Source organism: Adelges cooleyi, unplaced genomic scaffold (genome assembly GCF_023614345.1).
Source record: "Adelges cooleyi isolate 19-005CV unplaced genomic scaffold, UGA_ACOO_1.1 ACOO_flye_CR_arks_rails_tigmint_CR_PRNA_23, whole genome shotgun sequence".
NCBI lineage: Eukaryota > Metazoa > Arthropoda > Insecta > Hemiptera > Adelgidae > Adelges > Adelges cooleyi.
In genome coordinates, this window is record NW_026095893.1 from 4,062,518 (window position 1) to 4,081,798 (window position 19,281).

General features: G+C 34.4%; 1 protein-coding gene across 2 annotated transcripts in view; it reads right to left on the reverse strand.

Moving 5' to 3' along the window:
* LOC126836248 (discoidin domain-containing receptor 2) overlaps positions 1–19,281 on the reverse strand; it is a 162,359-nt gene that overhangs the window by 95,162 nt on the left and 47,916 nt on the right. For both annotated transcript variants that reach the window (XM_050569489.1, XM_050569488.1), the window contains one exon: positions 16,646–16,888. In XM_050569489.1, coding sequence (XP_050425446.1) covers positions 16,646–16,715 — 70 coding nt within the window. In that variant the 5' untranslated portion in view covers positions 16,716–16,888. The remainder of the gene's footprint in view (positions 1–16,645; positions 16,889–19,281) is intronic.

Sequence of the window (19,281 nt, forward strand, 5' to 3'; positions counted from 1 at the left end):
GAAACGCGTTTGCTGATGCAAAATTGCATTTTCATGTCATGCCATGCGTTTCTAATGGCTACAAACGACCGCCCCCCGTGACAGGTCCGAACGGTTTTATTAATAATATAATTGATAGCTTCATAGTCATTATTATTACCTATTATAGAATGTCTATACTGTGACTGTCACCGCTATGTCGAACAGAGCTCATATTATTATATCACTGAACAGCGTGTATAGCATGACCGAGATTAGAGAGTCTATATGGGTACGTTAATTTTATTCGTTACATTAATATAATATTGTATTGTATTGACTTGTTTGGCACGCAGATCGCATGTCGAACGTTCAACCCTGGTGTTGGGGATTTGAAAGTTTTATATCAAAATATATATTATATGATATTATCTGAGAGCAATCGTTCATTATGATATCGAACGGTTGTTATCAACAGCTTATTGGATTTACAGTCTAATAGTACTATGAGCTTCGCCGTTCGGCGCCTAAACTGCAGTGATTTATATTATCTAAAAGACAATTATTATACTGTGGTGGGGGGGGGGCGTTATGCCAACATAAACAACAAAACGATAACTCGAAAGAAAAATGTAATGTACATGGGGGTTCTGACATTACAACGCCATCGAAGTTCAATTACAATTTAAAAGTGGAAAATGTGAAACTTGCAAACTTGCAAAATGGTCACTTTTCTGATACTTGTTGGACGGGTTCTGGAAAGTTTTAACAAGATTGTTGAGCTGAGTGTGAACTTGACACTATTAATTTGAAATTTGCATAGGTTCGTCCGACATTGGTTTTCGACAAATTTCAATAACCGCGTCCAACAGACTCAGCAAAGATTTTTGAACTATGTTAATTAAGTTTGTCTAACTTTATCGTTCTGGCTACAGCTTCGTATACACGAAAAGCTGCATTATATTTATGACAAGTCAAATAGTAACAGTTCAACATACGGTGAATACCTTCGCTCAACAAAATCGAAAACCTTTAATGTTTTACAACAAAAAATATTTGAGCGCTAAACGCAGAAGATGGTTAATTCAAAGAACAAAATGGCAACACATTGTATAGCCATAGGTTAACAGTTATTAGCGAAAGGATAGTCTCTTATGCAACAGCTCGCGAACAGCCCAAAAATAGGTTGGTAACAATATTATGAAGTGTTTTATTATCATCTGATCCCACGCGTTCCTAATTTATTTTTGTGGCCACTTGCATTGTAAATGTATCTGTAATTGAAAACAATAACTATAGACCTGTGGTTTGCTGGTCCACTGTTGTCTTTGTGGGTGGATTGGGAATTTTAAGCTCCATGTTGTGTCCTGCGTGCACGCCCAGAGACCGCAGACATGTCAAATGATTTAATTCCAAACGTGTTCTGCATGAGGTTCAGTGTGTTTTGCGGTTAGTTTGCGGGATTAGAGAGCTGGCAGACACGAGCTGTAACGGTAGGAAAATCCGACAAAAACGACTGCGCAATTATAAATGGGCAAATTCGCTTTTCTAATTACGAACAAAACGGAGAGCTAATCGGGCGCCTAATACTTCACCGGTGGTGGCCCACAGAAATCCGGCGTAATGAAAATTAATAGGGGTACTCGTCTCTCCAAGACGTTTTAAATGCAACGTGTAGCGTGCAGGACGCGGCGGGAGAGAGCGATAGACAGAGACCGAGGGAGATAATTAGTCCCTTCAAGTATACCCTCCCTCCCATTCCACGGCAAGTCTGATTAATATGTGGAAAATGGAGGCCAGCTGATTTTTTCCCCCCATTCCGTTTCGAAAATTCACAAATCCCCCGGGTTAGCCTTGCTCTAACGTTGCTGTATGGAGAGGGAAAATATTACATCAAAATCCTCGCTTAAATATTTTTTTAAGCCTACGGTCTCGCCAGAAAAGTTCATTTACTTTTATATTAAGACCTACTCGGTCGGTCGTTAACAAAGAATTAAACTCCTTTTTACTGTCGACAACTCGGTGTTATTTATTTTACTATATACGACCGTTTAATGTTTCTTTACATGGAATGGGTTTAGTTTGGGAACTCGGTGCTCAGCCGCTGTCCATAAGCAGGTTGTATTTATAATAGAAATATACAACGTTTAGATTATTCATTAACTCTACTGAAATTCACATGTTAAAGTATATATACAGTATATAAGTATATATATACTGTAGATAAAGTATATAGAAGGTCGACGGATTTTTTACCCTCATAAAATAATAAAAAAAGGTTAGGTTAGGTAATTTGAAATAGGTTTTCAATATATCTTCGTCAAATCTATCCGGACTAGACATGTTATTATATTTTAGATAAATTTCATATTGATGAGTCTGTTCGATGAAAGCGTACCAGCTCTTTCCAACTAATTTAATGGATAATATGCCAAAAATATGTGCCGACTAGTGTTATTAGTATGTTTAACATTTTAACAGTTACTGTATTACTGTTAGGACATCAAGAAAGCTGTCTGGAAAAAGGATGACTGAGCAACTTAGTTTGTTTGAATAGCAATAATTTTTTATTTTTTTTAGGATTAACATAAATAAGATGAACGCGTAAGCAAAAAATGCTCAATTTCCACGATCACGCAGAGAAGTTTATTAAAAGTTAAAGTTTATGCGGCAGTTTTAACATGGGCCACACCGGCTTGGATTATCAAATATATTACAATTCGTAGCTGTTTTGTGTATGTGTATAGTAATCTTTAAACAATTTATGTTCGGTCACCGTTCCGGTACTTTACAGATATTAACTTTGCGCACCAAAGTTTTCAAGACCCAATTTTCCGAAGCCAATTTACATGCTTATCGAACTTCGAAGACGGTTATCCGATAATGGCACAAAGTTGAATAATGTAGTTTATGATTGGGGTTGTCTTTTTTTTTTTTTTAAATAATAACTCGTATCATACTCGAACGAACCTGTGGCCTAACAGTATTCAATTTCAGAGAATTTTCAATATTCCTTTAATGCGCCAGCCTACCTTTATTCTGTTCGAATTCAATGAAATAATATATATTAAATCATACGATAATACATTATTTCTATAGATAAAGTAGTATCCCTTTTATCGTAAATAAAATGGTATGCGACTGACGTTACATACAGACAAAAAACGGCTTTAACTATCAAATAAATTGGACTTAATTTAAGTTTTAACAAGATTATTCGAATAATGTTTCTCATAAAACGTCAGACGTATGTGTTATGCTATCTCAATTTTTTTCCAATTCTATATTTTGTTAAGCATTTTTACCAAGAACTATATATAGGCAATATTCTTTCGATCTATATTCTTTACTAATGAGCAACTTTTAAGTAATTAACGTTGTGAAAGTTTATCAATTCCTCTTTGTTAAGCTCGCAGTACTCATCGTTTTACTTTAAAACCAATTACAACCCAGAACAATACCTAAGTCTTAAATTTCATAAATATAGTTGTTAAAGTATTGATTTTTTAATTAATTATATTTTTTTCCATAATATATTCCCACGATTTTGTCCAAAACATGAGTTTTGAAAACATAGATAATTTCTTCTATAACTTGTATTAATATTAATATTGTTTTAAGAACTCTAAAACCGCGGGCCAAGAGTAGATTGACATTTTATCGAGAAAGTAGAACAATAATGACATATCTAAATCGTTTATTTCACCAAGTATTAATGTCTGGGAGTATTTTATGCTATAATAAAATATAGGAGATAGTAATTTAATACTCGCTGAATAATTTAATCAAAAGCATTTTTCAATCGCAGAGTGACTAAGAAAAATACAATGCAAAAAATAGCTATAAATTATCCTTTGACGGGTTGCTAAATCCAAAACCTGTCGGCTTGGAGTTCTGACGAAGGATTTTCTTGGAAATAAAAAAAGTAAAGTGTATGGAAACAGTTTCGACGACGAAGACAAAAAACAGCTGAGAATGCACGAGCAAACACAATCGCATTATTGCCTCTCTTTGTATTTGCACTTGATAATGTTGTCGGGTATTGAATTTGTTCTTAATTCCAAATGTTGATGCGGGTTAGGTTAACATCACAATAGAAAAAGTACACGGTTGATAATACCTACTACACAATTGTGAAAAAATTGTGTTTAAAACATGGCAATGAACAAGTCGAAAATCACTTCACTCTTTTTTTAAAATTATTATGTGATTTATATAACGTACACACACTCAAGATATCAAGCATATAAGAAGAAAATTAAATTAAGGCCAACGCGTCATGTCACACTAGTTTATTTATAAATATATTTTTAGACGTGTACAAAATAATTAAGAGAATGTAATTATTAAGAGACACCTCGTGAAGACAACCGATTAACAGTGAGCATATTATAAATGTCGACCGAGTGTATGAACGCAAGCAGCAGCTGTTAACCTGTTTATTATATTCTGTTTCTATCAAAATAACTCAATTTTTTTCTTTAAAAATTCTCATCGGACGATTTTCTAGTCAAAAACTTAAAGTTTAACATTTCTGAGAAATAAATCAAAATACTTTTCTAAGAATAACAGTTCTATCCTAATCACTCGTACCGTACCTTAATGAGTGGATTTAGCAAGTTTCATGAGAAGAAACTATTTTATTTAGATTAACATAATATTATTTTATCTTTTTACGTATAGTTGCTGTTTCTATATTTTCCAACCATTTTACTGCATGGATCTTATTCAATATCAAACTTGTGGTCTTCTTCTTCACCAAACGGAGGAGTCGACGAGCTAAAATAGTCCTCTCTTTCCACAATTCGACTTATTTGTTACAATTTCTTTACTGTTGTCAACAGCGTAGAAGTGAGATTAGGTTAGATTCGGTTAGGATAGCTGTAAAGTCTCCTATTTAAAGATAACGTGGTAGATTACAGCAATGTTGTCGAATTGTATATCTTGCGGTAGTACTTTAACATAATAATATTAATATAGTATAAAATGTATGTAATATAATATTATTATACTATATTGTGTATGTTTATAAACGGGAGTGCACATGTCTTGTGATGAGCAACTGAATTTGTCAATTCTTGAACGGTGTTTGTCATCACCCACAGATCCCCCTCGTACGCCAGACAGAAATATTCAATAATTTTCACAGATTCGCCGGTGAATTATGGTTTCAAGAAAAAAGAACATTAATCTTTTCACCCGACCGTAAGTTGGTCTTTTTCGGACCACTGAATGGCTGTCGAACGTGTTTAAACACCCTATCGTGCACATGACGCGTGAACAATGTACAACGAATTAAAATAACACAAAAAAAATCATTCGAAAAACACATAGTTGATGTTAACAATAACAATGAGATAATATTGTAATATTTAAATAGCGATAACAACTGATAACTTAACCAGGAATTCAATTCTAAATACGTTAACCCCATTGCTGGTTTGATAAAATAACTTAAGCACGTTTTTTGGTCCCCAATAAAATAACGGTCAACTGAATGCCAATAAAAATAATAAATGATTTTAATAAATACTACATAATTACTGGTAAAGTGTAACAGAGAGTTAAGCTCTGACTGAAATTTAACCTGACTATATTTCTTTATTCATCGCGATTTATTGAATGGATTTCATTTATAATTCTGGTTATGTTTTAGGTAATATATTAAAAAACATGCAATGCATAAATTAGTTTAATTTTATTAACACTGTTTTAATTGCATATTTTACTAATGGGTGGGGGGGGGGGGTAGGTGCTATTGTGTTAACAGCAGCTGCTAGCGCCATAACCACACGAAATACCAACTGATAAGAACTAAGAAGCAGAGCAGAGTTTCATTTAACTCGCGTAAATTTGAAAATAATATCGTTACGCGATTATTAGTTTCTGTCGTACCACTGTTTTGTACGCAACACCATATAATGGAGTTGAAAATTTAAAATGATTAGTAACAGCTACGAAGCAAATCAACAAATTAAACGTGCAATGTGCGGCTTCGTTTCTGTTAATATCTTAGACGCAGCGAAACGAAACACAATGACCGTTTGTGTGGCGTTCGTCGTTAAATAGTTTTCGTCTGTTATCGGACGGGCACATTCTCAAAAAGTCAGAGTTTTCCAGCAACGTGGCTTTACACGTCACACATCAAGGGTTTTTGTAAAAGTCATCCCCTTTACAAATTATCCGGCTCGACCTGTCCTTATCGGCGAACGTCAGGACTTTAAAAATACATTTATATATATATATATACCGGAAAACGCGATACTGCGGTTAATGACACACAGCTAACTCCGAGGTTAATCAAATGGTCTTAAAATAAGTCGACACAATTTCGGGTACCATATTGTGTACGCTGTACGGCTGTGCACTCGAGGAACCCATCAGATAATACAAATGATACACGGTAGACTGTGTGCAATGTAAAAATATGAAATTAGTGGCCACCAATTCAAAACCAAAGCATTCATGTACCTCTATAAAATTAAATTCTCTATTATAAATGACGCATTTATAGAGTAAATATTAAACACACGCAGTATTTTTTACAGGAGACCATGTGAAAGATGACCATAGCCAATCATTGGGACCCTCGCTTTCAGTTTACCTCATCGATCGCGACAAATCATGCTATGCAAACGCACACCCTTAGCAAACCATGTCTTACATCTAATGATTATCCAGGACACTATATGAGATAGGTACGACACCTTGTCATTTGTGACAATTGTGCAGGATCAATGAGGCCATAGTGAAACACCGAACATAATACTGTACTACGGATCCCTCCTTTGGACATTAATATTATTTATTTCATTTTGTCTAGACATGTTTAATGGTCTTGAAAATTGCATTGCACGTAATATACATACAACAAACTTTGACTAGAGCTAACATTTTGCCGTAAATACGAACCGTTTACTTTTTATAGGATTTTCGTTTTTTTTTATTACTTAACTACATGGTCCGGTAATCGGGTTTAGATGGATACTGTAAAGAAATGAATACCTTCATCCACGATTCCTTGTAAGTCGTTTCACTGTTTTTTTTTTCAAGCAATATTTTTTATATACCTAATCTGGGAAATTGAAAATGTAGTAAACTGGATCGCCTGTTTGTAACCACCGTCCATCAGAAATTTGAAAAACTCTTCCATTATTCTCAGGTTTATCTCGAGTAAATATTGGCATTTTATTTTATTAATTAAATTTAAAAAAAAAATCTATTATTTTATCGATATTATATTGTTTTTTAATTTAATACGCATTCTACTTATTATTTTTTTAAATACTATAAGGAAAAATGGGATTGCTGAGTATCATATCTTTTGGAATCAATAATGTCCAATTAATTAGGTCGATAATATGTCTTAAGTCGTAAGGATGCGTTCTTTCGCAAATTTTAGTATATTGTACAAAAGCTGATTAAAAATGGCGTATTTTGTCATGTGACGTCATTGGCTGTATTGTGCTGTGCTCACTTAACGGCAATTATTTATTTTAAGTAACGAACTTTTATAGCCTTAAAAGGTAATGTAATTATGTTGTCAACGCATGTCAATGAGCCCGCGTCAACCTCTATTGTGTCGACCAAAGTTCGGTGTATGTAATATATATTATGTTATAATGCGGTATATTATATCAGACGGAGCATTCGACGATGAGGGAAAATCGATATTGGTAATAGGTATGAAAACTTTACACAAAGTACAACGCGATAGTCGCATACATTTTATTAATATTCATTTATTCAGTATAATATAATTTATTATTATAATATTGTAATACCGATAAATGAAAACGGATGAAAATGCATCTGATCGTGAGTCGTGACACTGCAATGGTAATAATTATTATAGAAAAATAGCATTTAAACCGAGCCGAGATGTATTTTTCTTCTCAGTCATATTATATTCTCTACAAACATAAAAGTACAACTTGCATTCGTATATATTTCCAAAGTTCCTATGAGAATATATTGAATTTGAATTTGATTATTCTCGGTAATTCAATTTACATATTTTATCGTCCGTGTCTGTTCATTACAATTTTGTTTTGCTCGTCGCACTATTAGTTCAGTTGATAGATACAACGGCGGTTTTTTTTAAAATATTACTTTTACGAAAGCCTTTTGGCTACATAATAATAGAGTAGTAATTGTAATCAATACCACTAGAGTACATACATACGATTTTTAAACATTTTTTTATGTAATTCACAAATTCAACCTCATCGAATCGGCTACCAGCGACTTATTCGATTCATTTATACTAGTGAATTATAAGCGTTACGTTTCCTCTGCATTTGTTGTTTTAATTATTTTGTTTTTAATCCACTATATAAAATACTTTTTCATTACATACTCCGCATTCCGGAGATGTCGGTATAAATAATTGTAATACTATACATACCGAATTTCTAATATTATGTAACCTTTTTTTTTATTTATTCTAAACCGATGGGATTATTGAATTCCGCACTCGTGCCGACTCGTATAAACTTAAATTAACCATTAGGAGAGAATATCTATATTCAATACCTATATTACTATCTCGCTGTTGTTAATAGTACTATATTATAATTTACATTATGAGTTTTTTTTGCCGTTTTAGCCCCGCAGTTAACGCCAGCAGTATAATGAACAAAAATACGAAGAATTCCAAATTAGCTCGCGCCTCTACTCGTTACGTTTTATTATTATTGTTACTTTTTTTTTTTTTTTTACCGATTTTCATTAGTTATCGCAACAAACAATGTAGGTACTACACGTCCGGAGTACACCTCGCACTTTTCTTTTGTAATATATACAAGTCCTTTTTCTCTTCCTCTCCATAACTCTTCTGTGCCTCTGCTCGTCGGATAATGTGAAATAATTTACATTCGTTTGGCAGTTCTGGAAATGCGTCTGGTCACGCAGTGGATATTATTGCACTGCCACCGCCCTCTAAATAGCGAGGGGTGTGTGTTTATACACGGGACCCGGGTTATGTGAATAATATAGTACACCAGGCCTGGCGGTGCCGTCAAAATTATCGCGAAAAACACGGAAAACCGTTTAGAAAAATCCCAAGTAATGGCGTTACATAATCTCTGTCAGAGCGAGCGATGCTCTCACGTAACTGGCGGGCAATTCAAAAAAGATTTATCGAGTGCCGAGCGGTGCTTTGACACCGAGACCGTAGCGCAGGTTACACACAAGCGGACCAAAAGGTTTGTTTTTCTCTTTTCGAGGGATCGGTGCAGGGCGAGGAGGTGTAAATAACGCGGGAAAGCCAACAGTTAAAAAGGAAAACACCAAAGTCCCAGTTCACTAGTGTCACCTAATTGCGGTACTGTCAGCTTGTATTAGGTCCGGTCTAAAGAAATTAGACATACACGGGATACGTGGGAGATTTTGATCCCAACCGTTAACGCCTTTACGGGCACAACTGCCGCCTAGACCGAACGCGGTTCGATGGTTAACAGGGTGTATCCGGATTGGTGTCACGCTTTGAAGAACCACAGTCTAGCGCAAGGATTGTTTCTTGACTATTGGAGTCGAAACCCGCGGTTTTGGTTTGAAATCAGTGATATCAGTGTGATTAAATCACTAGCAGAAGCGCTTTGTGGACTGCACAGAAACTTTTTACAACAATATAGTGACTTTTATTAACCACTGGCCACCTCAATATCTCCAAAAATTATAAGTGAACAAAAAAAAAATGTAAACCAACAATGTAATTTTTGGAAGTAAGCAACGCGGTACTTTGATAATAGTTTTCTACGTGAACAATTCCAAAACGGTACAAGCGACTTTTCCAGGAAGGTAAATGTCAACGTCACTAAAAATATTAATTATTAACGACTGAAAGGTATGCCATATTATAGACCATCCTGGAATATAGAACTATTAAACAGATATGAAAAAGTGAAAGAGAGAGAGAGAGATAAAGTAAACCAAATTTGAAAAAATTGTGTCCAACACTACAAGACATAGTGTAACATTTTATAACATTGTTCAACAACTACGCGTTTTTTTTCTAATTAAAAATAAACAAATGCATTCAGAATACAAAATATTGTACTTAAAAGTTAATAAAAACCTAATTGGAATGCAAAATCGTGTTGACTCTTATAATTAATATTTAATGTAGACGTTGTCAAATACTTGCATCTGAATTGCATTTAACAATTTTCATTAATGGACGTTTTAGTACCTGTACTTGCAGCAACCTGTACAAACTCAAAATTTAAAAATGTTTTATTTCATTACAGCATATATGCAATGTTATTTTAGAAATGTAATTTTTACATTAACAACAATGTCAAATAAAACGCCTTTATTTAGTTATAATTTTTTGTTAGGAACTATTTTAGTCTATTTGTAAAGAATATATTTAAAAAAAAATGTTTTAATAGTATTAAAACTGTATATTCTGCGGACAGAGTTAATTACTTAAAGTAGTAAAATGCACTTAGTAAAGTAAGTAAGCGTACACTATATATTATGGACGTCCAAAATGTACTTTTAACGCGCAACGTTGAAGTCGTAACGGTTAATGAATATATAGAATGGGAAAAGTATCTATCTAATGTGCAGTAATAAAAGTGGTAGGTTTATAATACATAAACGGTGACAGGGACATGGACTAATACGGTTATAAGGTCAACAGTCAATGATAACGTCCTTTAGGGTTCGTTCAATAGAATAATAATTATACTTTCAAACTTTTCAGAGCCGTGCCAGTTTTAAGTTAATTAAATTATTATTCACAAAACACGAGTCAAGTCCACTGAAAATGTAGTAAAATTGTATAAAAAGTTCGGTTGAGGCTTTGAGCATATTGAGGCGGGTAACGTCAAAAGTCTACAGGAATTTTTCTAGCTGAAAGTGATTGAAACGTGATGAAGAAACGCTTTGAAGTGAATTAGAAGATAGAAGAATTATTAACAATCGATAAAAACATTATAATAGCTTCATAATGTGCTTAAAAATATATTTCTAGTATTAGAAAGGATACGACCAAGGTTGATCATCTGTCTATACCTCTTGACTATAAATTTACTCACACATAGCCACCTAAAACTGTAATTTCGACCAACACTTAGCAACCTAAACTAAAATTTCCCTTTTTTCCTTTTCCTTAATAAAAAAAAAATACTTCGAGAAAATCGTACAATATGTTATAGCTTCATATTTGGATCTACCTTCAGCCTAATTTTCAGACCTTTATGCTTAACGGCTACACCTGAAAATGCGAAACAAAGAAAACCGGTCCACCTCTTTGCTTATTTTTTTTTTATTGATAAAACAATGTCTAAAAGACATTTCGTTCAAATTTGAAATTGTTTTGACTATTTTTAAAAAAGTCAGCGCGCCGTAATTTTATATGGAAGAAGATGTACATTTGTTGGGTGATTTATTCGATTTTGAATGGTGATCTGCTTACAATTTTTCGTGGGTCAGATATCGTGGGTCTGGACACACAAACAAAGAAAATAATAAAAATACTTCACTGTAATAAAAATGCCTTCTCAGCTACGCAAAAAAGCTTAAAGAAAAATGATATGTAAATAATGCGTATGGCCTGACCGTGTTATAACGTTGTTGTGGAATATTCGACGAGAACGCCGTAAATGATAGTTTTTGTTAATACTTCGTTATTAACAAAAATTATTATTATTTAAATTTAAAATGTTTGTCCATGCTTTTACGAGGACGACGACAACATTATTATAATGTGTTTTTTATTCGTTCAAAATAGCCCGGGTAAACGCCTTTAATAATACAAAACGAAATATATTATTACAACTAAACACAGCGAGGAGAGTGACCGGACGAGGAGGAGGTCCTTTGAAGAGGCTTTGTGGTCTCATTACGCATGAAGAATGGGCCAAGTTTATAGCGTTAAATAAATATGGATAACAATTTCGCAAGTCGTTATTCAGCACCGCCGCCAGTGTGTATTTTGTATACAGATTTTTCACGTTTTTTAAATTTTATCTTCCAAACTCGAAAGTTTGCTGAATATCATTATTATACATAAAATGTCCAACGAGTATATCGCCAGCACAACAGCGAGGTCAACGTAAATAAAGTGACCGCTGGCCGCACGCCAATACACAATGATATAGATCAATGATAAAAATATTATATATTCGTGTGGAGTTTCGATAAAATGGTGGACACAACATCGCGTTGTCAGTGTTAAATACAATATTATTATTATTATATATTATATATTGTACATCGTTAGCTAAACAGCAATACCGCGTAACTACACTTTTGACAAAATTGACGATAGCTAAGACGATTTTAAAAATTAGTTTTTTCCAAGTAGATAATAATTGGTTAATAGTTAAAAACGTTAAAAATGAATTCCGCATATTCATTTATAATTGACTTGTTTAAACAAAAATTATGTCAACTAGATGATAACTAATTTTGTACCAACACTGTTATTAAGTTATTAGGATTTCAAGACTCAAATTATTGCTAATGAGGAAAGTGTGGGCGAGTGGTTCGTGCGAATAATAATAACATTACTGATTGAAATTTACCTCTCGACCCACTTTAATCTTTAACATAACTCGAGAATTAGACTAATCGTTATATTTGCACACCAAATATGTGGGTTAATATTTTTTTAAAGCTTTAAACTTTAAAAAGCTAACCTCCTATTTTTTCTAGATTCTCTTAAACTACATTCTAACATTTTATGTTGAAAAAAAAATATGTTCAGCAACGACAAATGCGTTCACCTATCTAATTTTTATTTCAAATATAAGTTATAACTCTTAATTAGCCAAACAATTTGTTTCGTATTTAATATTTTTAATTTATTCTGCTTTATGTATTTTTGTTTTTAAAAGAAGATTTTACGATGAACGGTAGGCCGAAAGGGTGAAACCGCTACCGCTGCCGATTGTGGGCAAATGAAAACGTTCTCTCGTGGCACCGTCCATAACTTTTAAACGGTACAGTCGTACAGACGGACATAAGTTATATAATATTATTGCAATTAAATTTCCATCACTTTGGAAACGGTTCACACTGCCACTTTTACGTGGCGTTATTGTATGCTATTCACGTCGCCGGTCATTAAAGCTCTTAGACTTTTTGTACGTAGAGTACTTTTTGAAAAGTTCGCCAAACACTTTTTCTATATAATATGTATATATATATATAGTTTTTAATATTATCCTCCGGTAGTAAAATGATTAGCGATGCTCAAAAAGGAATAGCGGGAGAAAGGGTCTTGCCGAGCGACAAGTAACGATACCGTCGCGCCGAGCAATACCAATAAAACATAATAAAGGAGAAAAACCGGAGGGGAAAAAATTAAAAGCCTTTCCGACAATTTTTTTAAAAGCTTATTTTTTTTTCCTTATTAAGATACTGTATGTTTTTTTTTTTTATTATTACCGCGGTAATGGAACGACGACGTCGGGGTCGACTGTTGAAAAATCGGTGCCCGTTCAAATTTCTAGATATATATTATTATTATACATAGCCGAGGCCAAAGTACTCTGGCGGCTTCTGGAAACGGTAATTACATTTGGCCGTCAGGATGCAATTATACGGGAAGTGCAAAGGAGACTTACAACAACACGGGACCGTGCGGCGATAGAATGGCGGCGGGAAGGGTAAAAGGAATTATTTCCAAAGGATCTGATCGAGCGCGTGGACAAATATTTAATTACCGAAAGGCTTTGCCACGGACAAACGGCGCAATCAGACCCGGCGGCGGGTTCTTCGGACGAAATCATTACTACTGTGCATCCATTCATCCGTTGCAAGGTCCCAGATGTCCCGTTGAGTGATGTCCGAGGGATGCCTGTGTTAGGGATCGGGCGAGAGGAGCGGAGTAATCTCGGATCGGAAATATACTTCTGAGCACATTGCACTGCGCGTTAAACCAGCAGGGATTATTAGTTGAAAAAACCATTGCACTGTTGTTAGTATTCAATCGGGGCTCGGGGATAATTTTGTGGAAAATAGATCCCACAATATAATAAAAGAACTTTTCAATTCACGAAGCGTGCCTTAAGACGTTGCGTCTAAAAGGGTAAATGTCAATTTTTGGAAGAGTTAATTTACTTTAAGCATAAAAATAAAAACACAGGACATGCTGTCCAAGAAAAATGACGCTCTCAATAAAAAAACATTGAATGAAATGATAAAGAGTTTCGTTAAAAAATAAAAGCTGAGCCGTACGGAAAATTAGTTAATTTGTCAACATTTACAAAAAGCGAGGTTTGCTTATTAAGACTTAGTTGTAGAGTTATCGTTTAAGGTAATGATATAAAATAGACGAGCAAAGGAAAATCGGTGAAATTACAATCATGTGTAATAGTTGGTTTATTATGTAATGACTAATGAGAAAAATCTTATCATTTAATAAAAACAGTCATAGGCCAATATTTTTACTATTCATTTTCCTATGTTTACTTTGTTTTAAACGTTATTTTATATGCCTAACCTAACCTAACCCACCGCTATGCAAAATAATTTACGCACTTGTGTAAATTAAAAATAATTCTAAGCATATATTGTCTATTGACGGCATTTTTTTATTCACTCAAATTTTCAATTAGTGAACTTACATCAATGCAAAGCAACTGCCCAGCTATGCGCCACATGTGTTAAATTCAAAGTCAAAGCGTTTTAAGTTCAACAGAATTTTCTATAAACTCGGTTAAGAACGACCTATTGCAAAGTCTTGACGATTTAGTCAAAATAGAAATAAATGGAGTAAAGAATACGACTGATTCGACGGGTTTGCGAAAAGCGCGAGAAAGAACACTTGCTGTGAGTAATTTTTCAAACACCCTTCAAAGTCTGCCCAACGTTAGTGTATGAAAAAAAAAGAACAACCAAAACGAAATGTAGCTACTGAAAGGTCTGTATAGCAGCACAGGGAGGTGGGAACTATTGAATTCGACAAGAGCTGCAAATATATGAACAGACGGCGGTGTTGCTGTCAAATTCAGAGAAAACGGTAAAATAGGCAATCGATATAAGGCGGGGTTTTATACAATAATATTTTTCTTACTCTCCACGCTCGTAGCTTTAAACGCATTTTGTTGCCAATCTCACCAGTGCATTTCAAGCGGAAATGCAGTTGGCGACAGGGCCGACACGTCTCGAGTGCATACAAAACATGTCATTGAATGCATTTCTATAGCACCTTTTTATTATGCATTCTGTTCCAGAGAAAACGCCATTCTAGTGGCACCTGACAAATTCGCCTAACCAAATGCTGTATTATACAGAATTTTATTTAGCGCAAAAAAATTCACTTAGCAGGTCAAAGCGAATGTACGAGAAAACATCATGATATATTGCACACGTTGAGACTTATCAAATAACATTATGCATACAACGGTAAATGCCAAAATTATAGCAAATTTTAGGTCACAATCTTGCCTACGCTTTTTCGTTTCTGACCGACATAAATGTCGATAGGAAGGTTTACCTTTTGTTGGTATATTAACAATACACATAACAAACTTATCGATTTTTGTCATCTCATTGTCAGTTCACTGAACAAAAGTTGTCAGATGATGTTGAAACCATCATATTTCCGGTTTACACAGATAGTGTATAAATATATATGTGTTCAAACTACGCAATGTAATTCTTCTGTTCTACCTTGTTTGCAGACCACGTCTTTGACTTTAGTTTGTAATCATTTGTGAGAGGGGCTGTTTGAATGAAAATATAGCGATATACTATGAAAGCGAAATTATGCACTCATTCCCGTTACCATTTCAATAGCATCGTAGTTTTAATATTTAAGGCACTGAACTTTCAGAAGCTTTTCCTTTTGCCAAGCTTTATAAAATTGTGCAGTTTATATTTGTTTTTATTATAATCGAACAAATGTATTTCTATAAGTGTTACGTTTGTAATAAAGCTTCTAAAATTGTGTACTATAGTGTTTTCCTATGAAATGTAGAAAATAAATACTTAAAGCCTTCAAACAAAAGCCCCACGCTGTTATTTTGAATAAAAAATTTAAAATTGTTAGTTAAGTTCGATGTAAAAATTAATTTTGATGTCTCGTCTGTTACTTAATACTTGTTTTATGCGTCATTGATCGATTCTATGAACTTAGTAAGCCTATTTTAATTGATTTACCTTGTAATTTGAGATTACTTATATTATTATCTCGTTCCTATCCATGAATAGTAGCGCAATAAACTCTGTCCAGTGCAACGAGTTCTGTACATTGTCGTAACAAGAAATATGTTGTTAGAAAGTATTAAATAATCAATTGTTATACGCTCGAAATATAGTTAAATTTTAATGTATTTTGAAAAAATGTACGGTGACAAACCAGCACAAAGATAATTTGAAAAAAGACAAATGAAAAAGGGCTTTATTTTAAATTTATATTACATTGAACACGGTATGCAGCCCTAATGGATTTTATTAAATTCTAATTTTCATTATAATGAATCTAAAGTCAATCAATCTTTAGCATGACTTTACATCGACACACTCGCACAATCCAGATTGTGCTTCCGTAGCAGTATTGCTAAGACGTAGATAAGTTTAATTAGTAATATTATCGGTAAGCAAACGAGAAGTTTCGTCCAATTCTAAAGTGTTGAGTTGGCCGGTCGAAGTCAACGTGGAATACCTGTGGCTTAGCGAAATCATTCTAACTCGAAAACTTGGGTAAAAGTCCGGGTGGTGTACTTACGGTAACTGAACGATCCCGTGGACTCCGGTCGGCAGGCGAGCAACAACGCCAAAACAACGGACCCTCGCATCACGTGCACCGCGTCGTTTGCTGCCGTTAATCCAACTCACGACAGTTATAATTACCGTTGTCGGTACAGCATGCAGACGCATCCGTCGTGTCCAGCACCGACGACGGGATACGGTAAAAACGAAAAACCGGTGGTCGCGAATCCCGGGGACATGGTAGCAGACGCTTGGCGATCTGGAAAAAAAACATACAAAAATTTATAGAACAAAAATAAATACTAAGTATAAAATATTATCAACCCGCCCTTTAGCACAGGTGCGCGTCAACGCTAGATGAACAGGCGGTTTTTATTGAGAAGCGCGTGCATGCTTATGCGTGGGAGCCTATAAGACGAATCGATATCACCATGACTACTAAAGATCGCGATGGTCAAAGTTAACAATAACACCGGGAAAACACAGGTAAATCTCATCATATTTTCCTCTTTGTCATCTGCTCACCTATCTTAGCCCATACAATATGTATAGGTTATTCTGCACGTAACCTAAAAGGTTTCGGTAGAGGGACACGTCTTTTCAGTCTGTTTCGGTTTTTTTCATCTTTATTCTTTACACACAGCATAGTGTCATTCTAGTATTTTCAAACTACTCTATAGTCGTTTTGCGTGTAAACGCAACAAAAGAAAATCGGACGACGAAAGGGTCTTTTGTTGCTATTTATATCGTGTCGGAGAGGGGGCTTTTACACGAGTAAAGTTTTTTTTTTTTCAAAGAACAGTTTCGACATAGTGCCATGATAATGCCGTAAAAGACTGCCGTGTTCTTGTATTTGTACATTGTATTGTACAAAGGACGATTTAAAAAATAATAACACAGTTTTAACTTTCATCACCTTACTTGAGACTTAAGTCGAAGGTAAATATTGTACAATAAAGCCAATCATTGATGAGGCTAGCACATTCATTGGATGTTGTAACATAACAAGTTGTAAGGACCATATCGAATTTAGAATGGTTTGGTTTTATCTTAGAATATAGTGTTTAATTATTTTTTAAATTATCGAGATTTAATATTTGAGGTTATACTATATAATTTTATGCTATGGTTATACACAATATGTACTTTTTGTCATCAACTGTTACAAGAAAAAACGTGGTATTGTGTTAATGATAACTTAAAAAAATCAATCGCGCATCAGCAAGTACTAGATAAGAATCTAATGTTTATCAATGATTTTATCCACTGAGGATAGTTTAAAATAAATGAACTTCAGAGTAAACTGAATCTGTTATCTGACTTATAGCTTGATTAATTAAATATAATATTTTCAAACTATAGTTCATTAAAATCAAAAATATAATAAACGCGGTATACAAAAAAATATTGCACTTTTTTGTCCTTTGGCAATATTTATAACCGATTAAATGTATTACAATTAATTCGACGGTTCCACCGCTTTTGTGGAACTGCGATTAAACTTATTTTATTTGTATTGTTCGCAACATGTTTGGTCAAACGTGCTCGCTTTATAATCGTGATGATTTATGTGTCTCTGTTGTTCGCTACCTAAGAACGCGATTTAACCGTTTGATATAATTTGACCGTGTAATATCAGCGGTGCTAATTCACGGTTTTCGGTTGTTATAGTATGTTCCACGGGGCAATAATATATTATATGAATGCCTCGACCGCAGTCCGTGGAGGAAGAGGGGAAGCCTTTTTTGAATTCTCGTTACAGGGTAATATTTTGTTGCCCCTGCGCAAACGAAGTCGAATCGTATATGTACATACGAATAGGTATGAACAAACGTCATAAAAAACAAATAAAACTGCATATTGTTATATACGGGCAAAAAAAAAAAAACACTACCGCTGATGGTAGTGGAAATGACTATATACACTCTGCGCGAGCAAATAAAAACCAAAAGAATACCATCGGAAGCGTTTGCTCTCAGCCTTTGGCGTTTTTTATTTTTTTTTTGCCTACGCCGACAGGACCGATGCCTCTCCGTCCCTAAGCCAAGTGTCTATGCATACTGCCTGCACTTGTTGTGTATGATCAAAATAAATGTAAAGTTCACGGTGTGTATTCCCAACAGACGTCTCTCCATTTGTATATGTATTTTAATCAAAACCTAAGTAAAACTCGTTGCCGTGTCGGTACGCTTATAATAGCGCCTCGCTGCTTCGAGCTCGCTATAGTGACTCATATATTTTTAATAATTCCATTTGTGGCGCCAAGTACACTTTTTATCGTACCGAGATGCACGGGGGATGGGTTTAAGATACTAAAAAACTTAAAACTTAAAATTAGCGCTTTTCAAAACGCTTACATTTGTTTAAATAAAAATAAATGTAACACTAGGTAATTTTAAGTTAAGTTATAAGGTTATTAAAAACCCAAACCCTCCCTCCCATAAAAAAAAATGTCCGCTTATGCTGGGATGATGGGCAAGGTATAACCTGGTTTGGTACGCCCTAAGAGAAACATTGTGTTAATCGAATAGGTGTAGGTTTTTCGACCTTTTTTTTTTGATATTTAATTTTCCAACTTGCAAACTATAATGGCGTATTCCGACAGAGAATATATACGATTAACACTTGCGGCGGAATCGATATCAACCATTA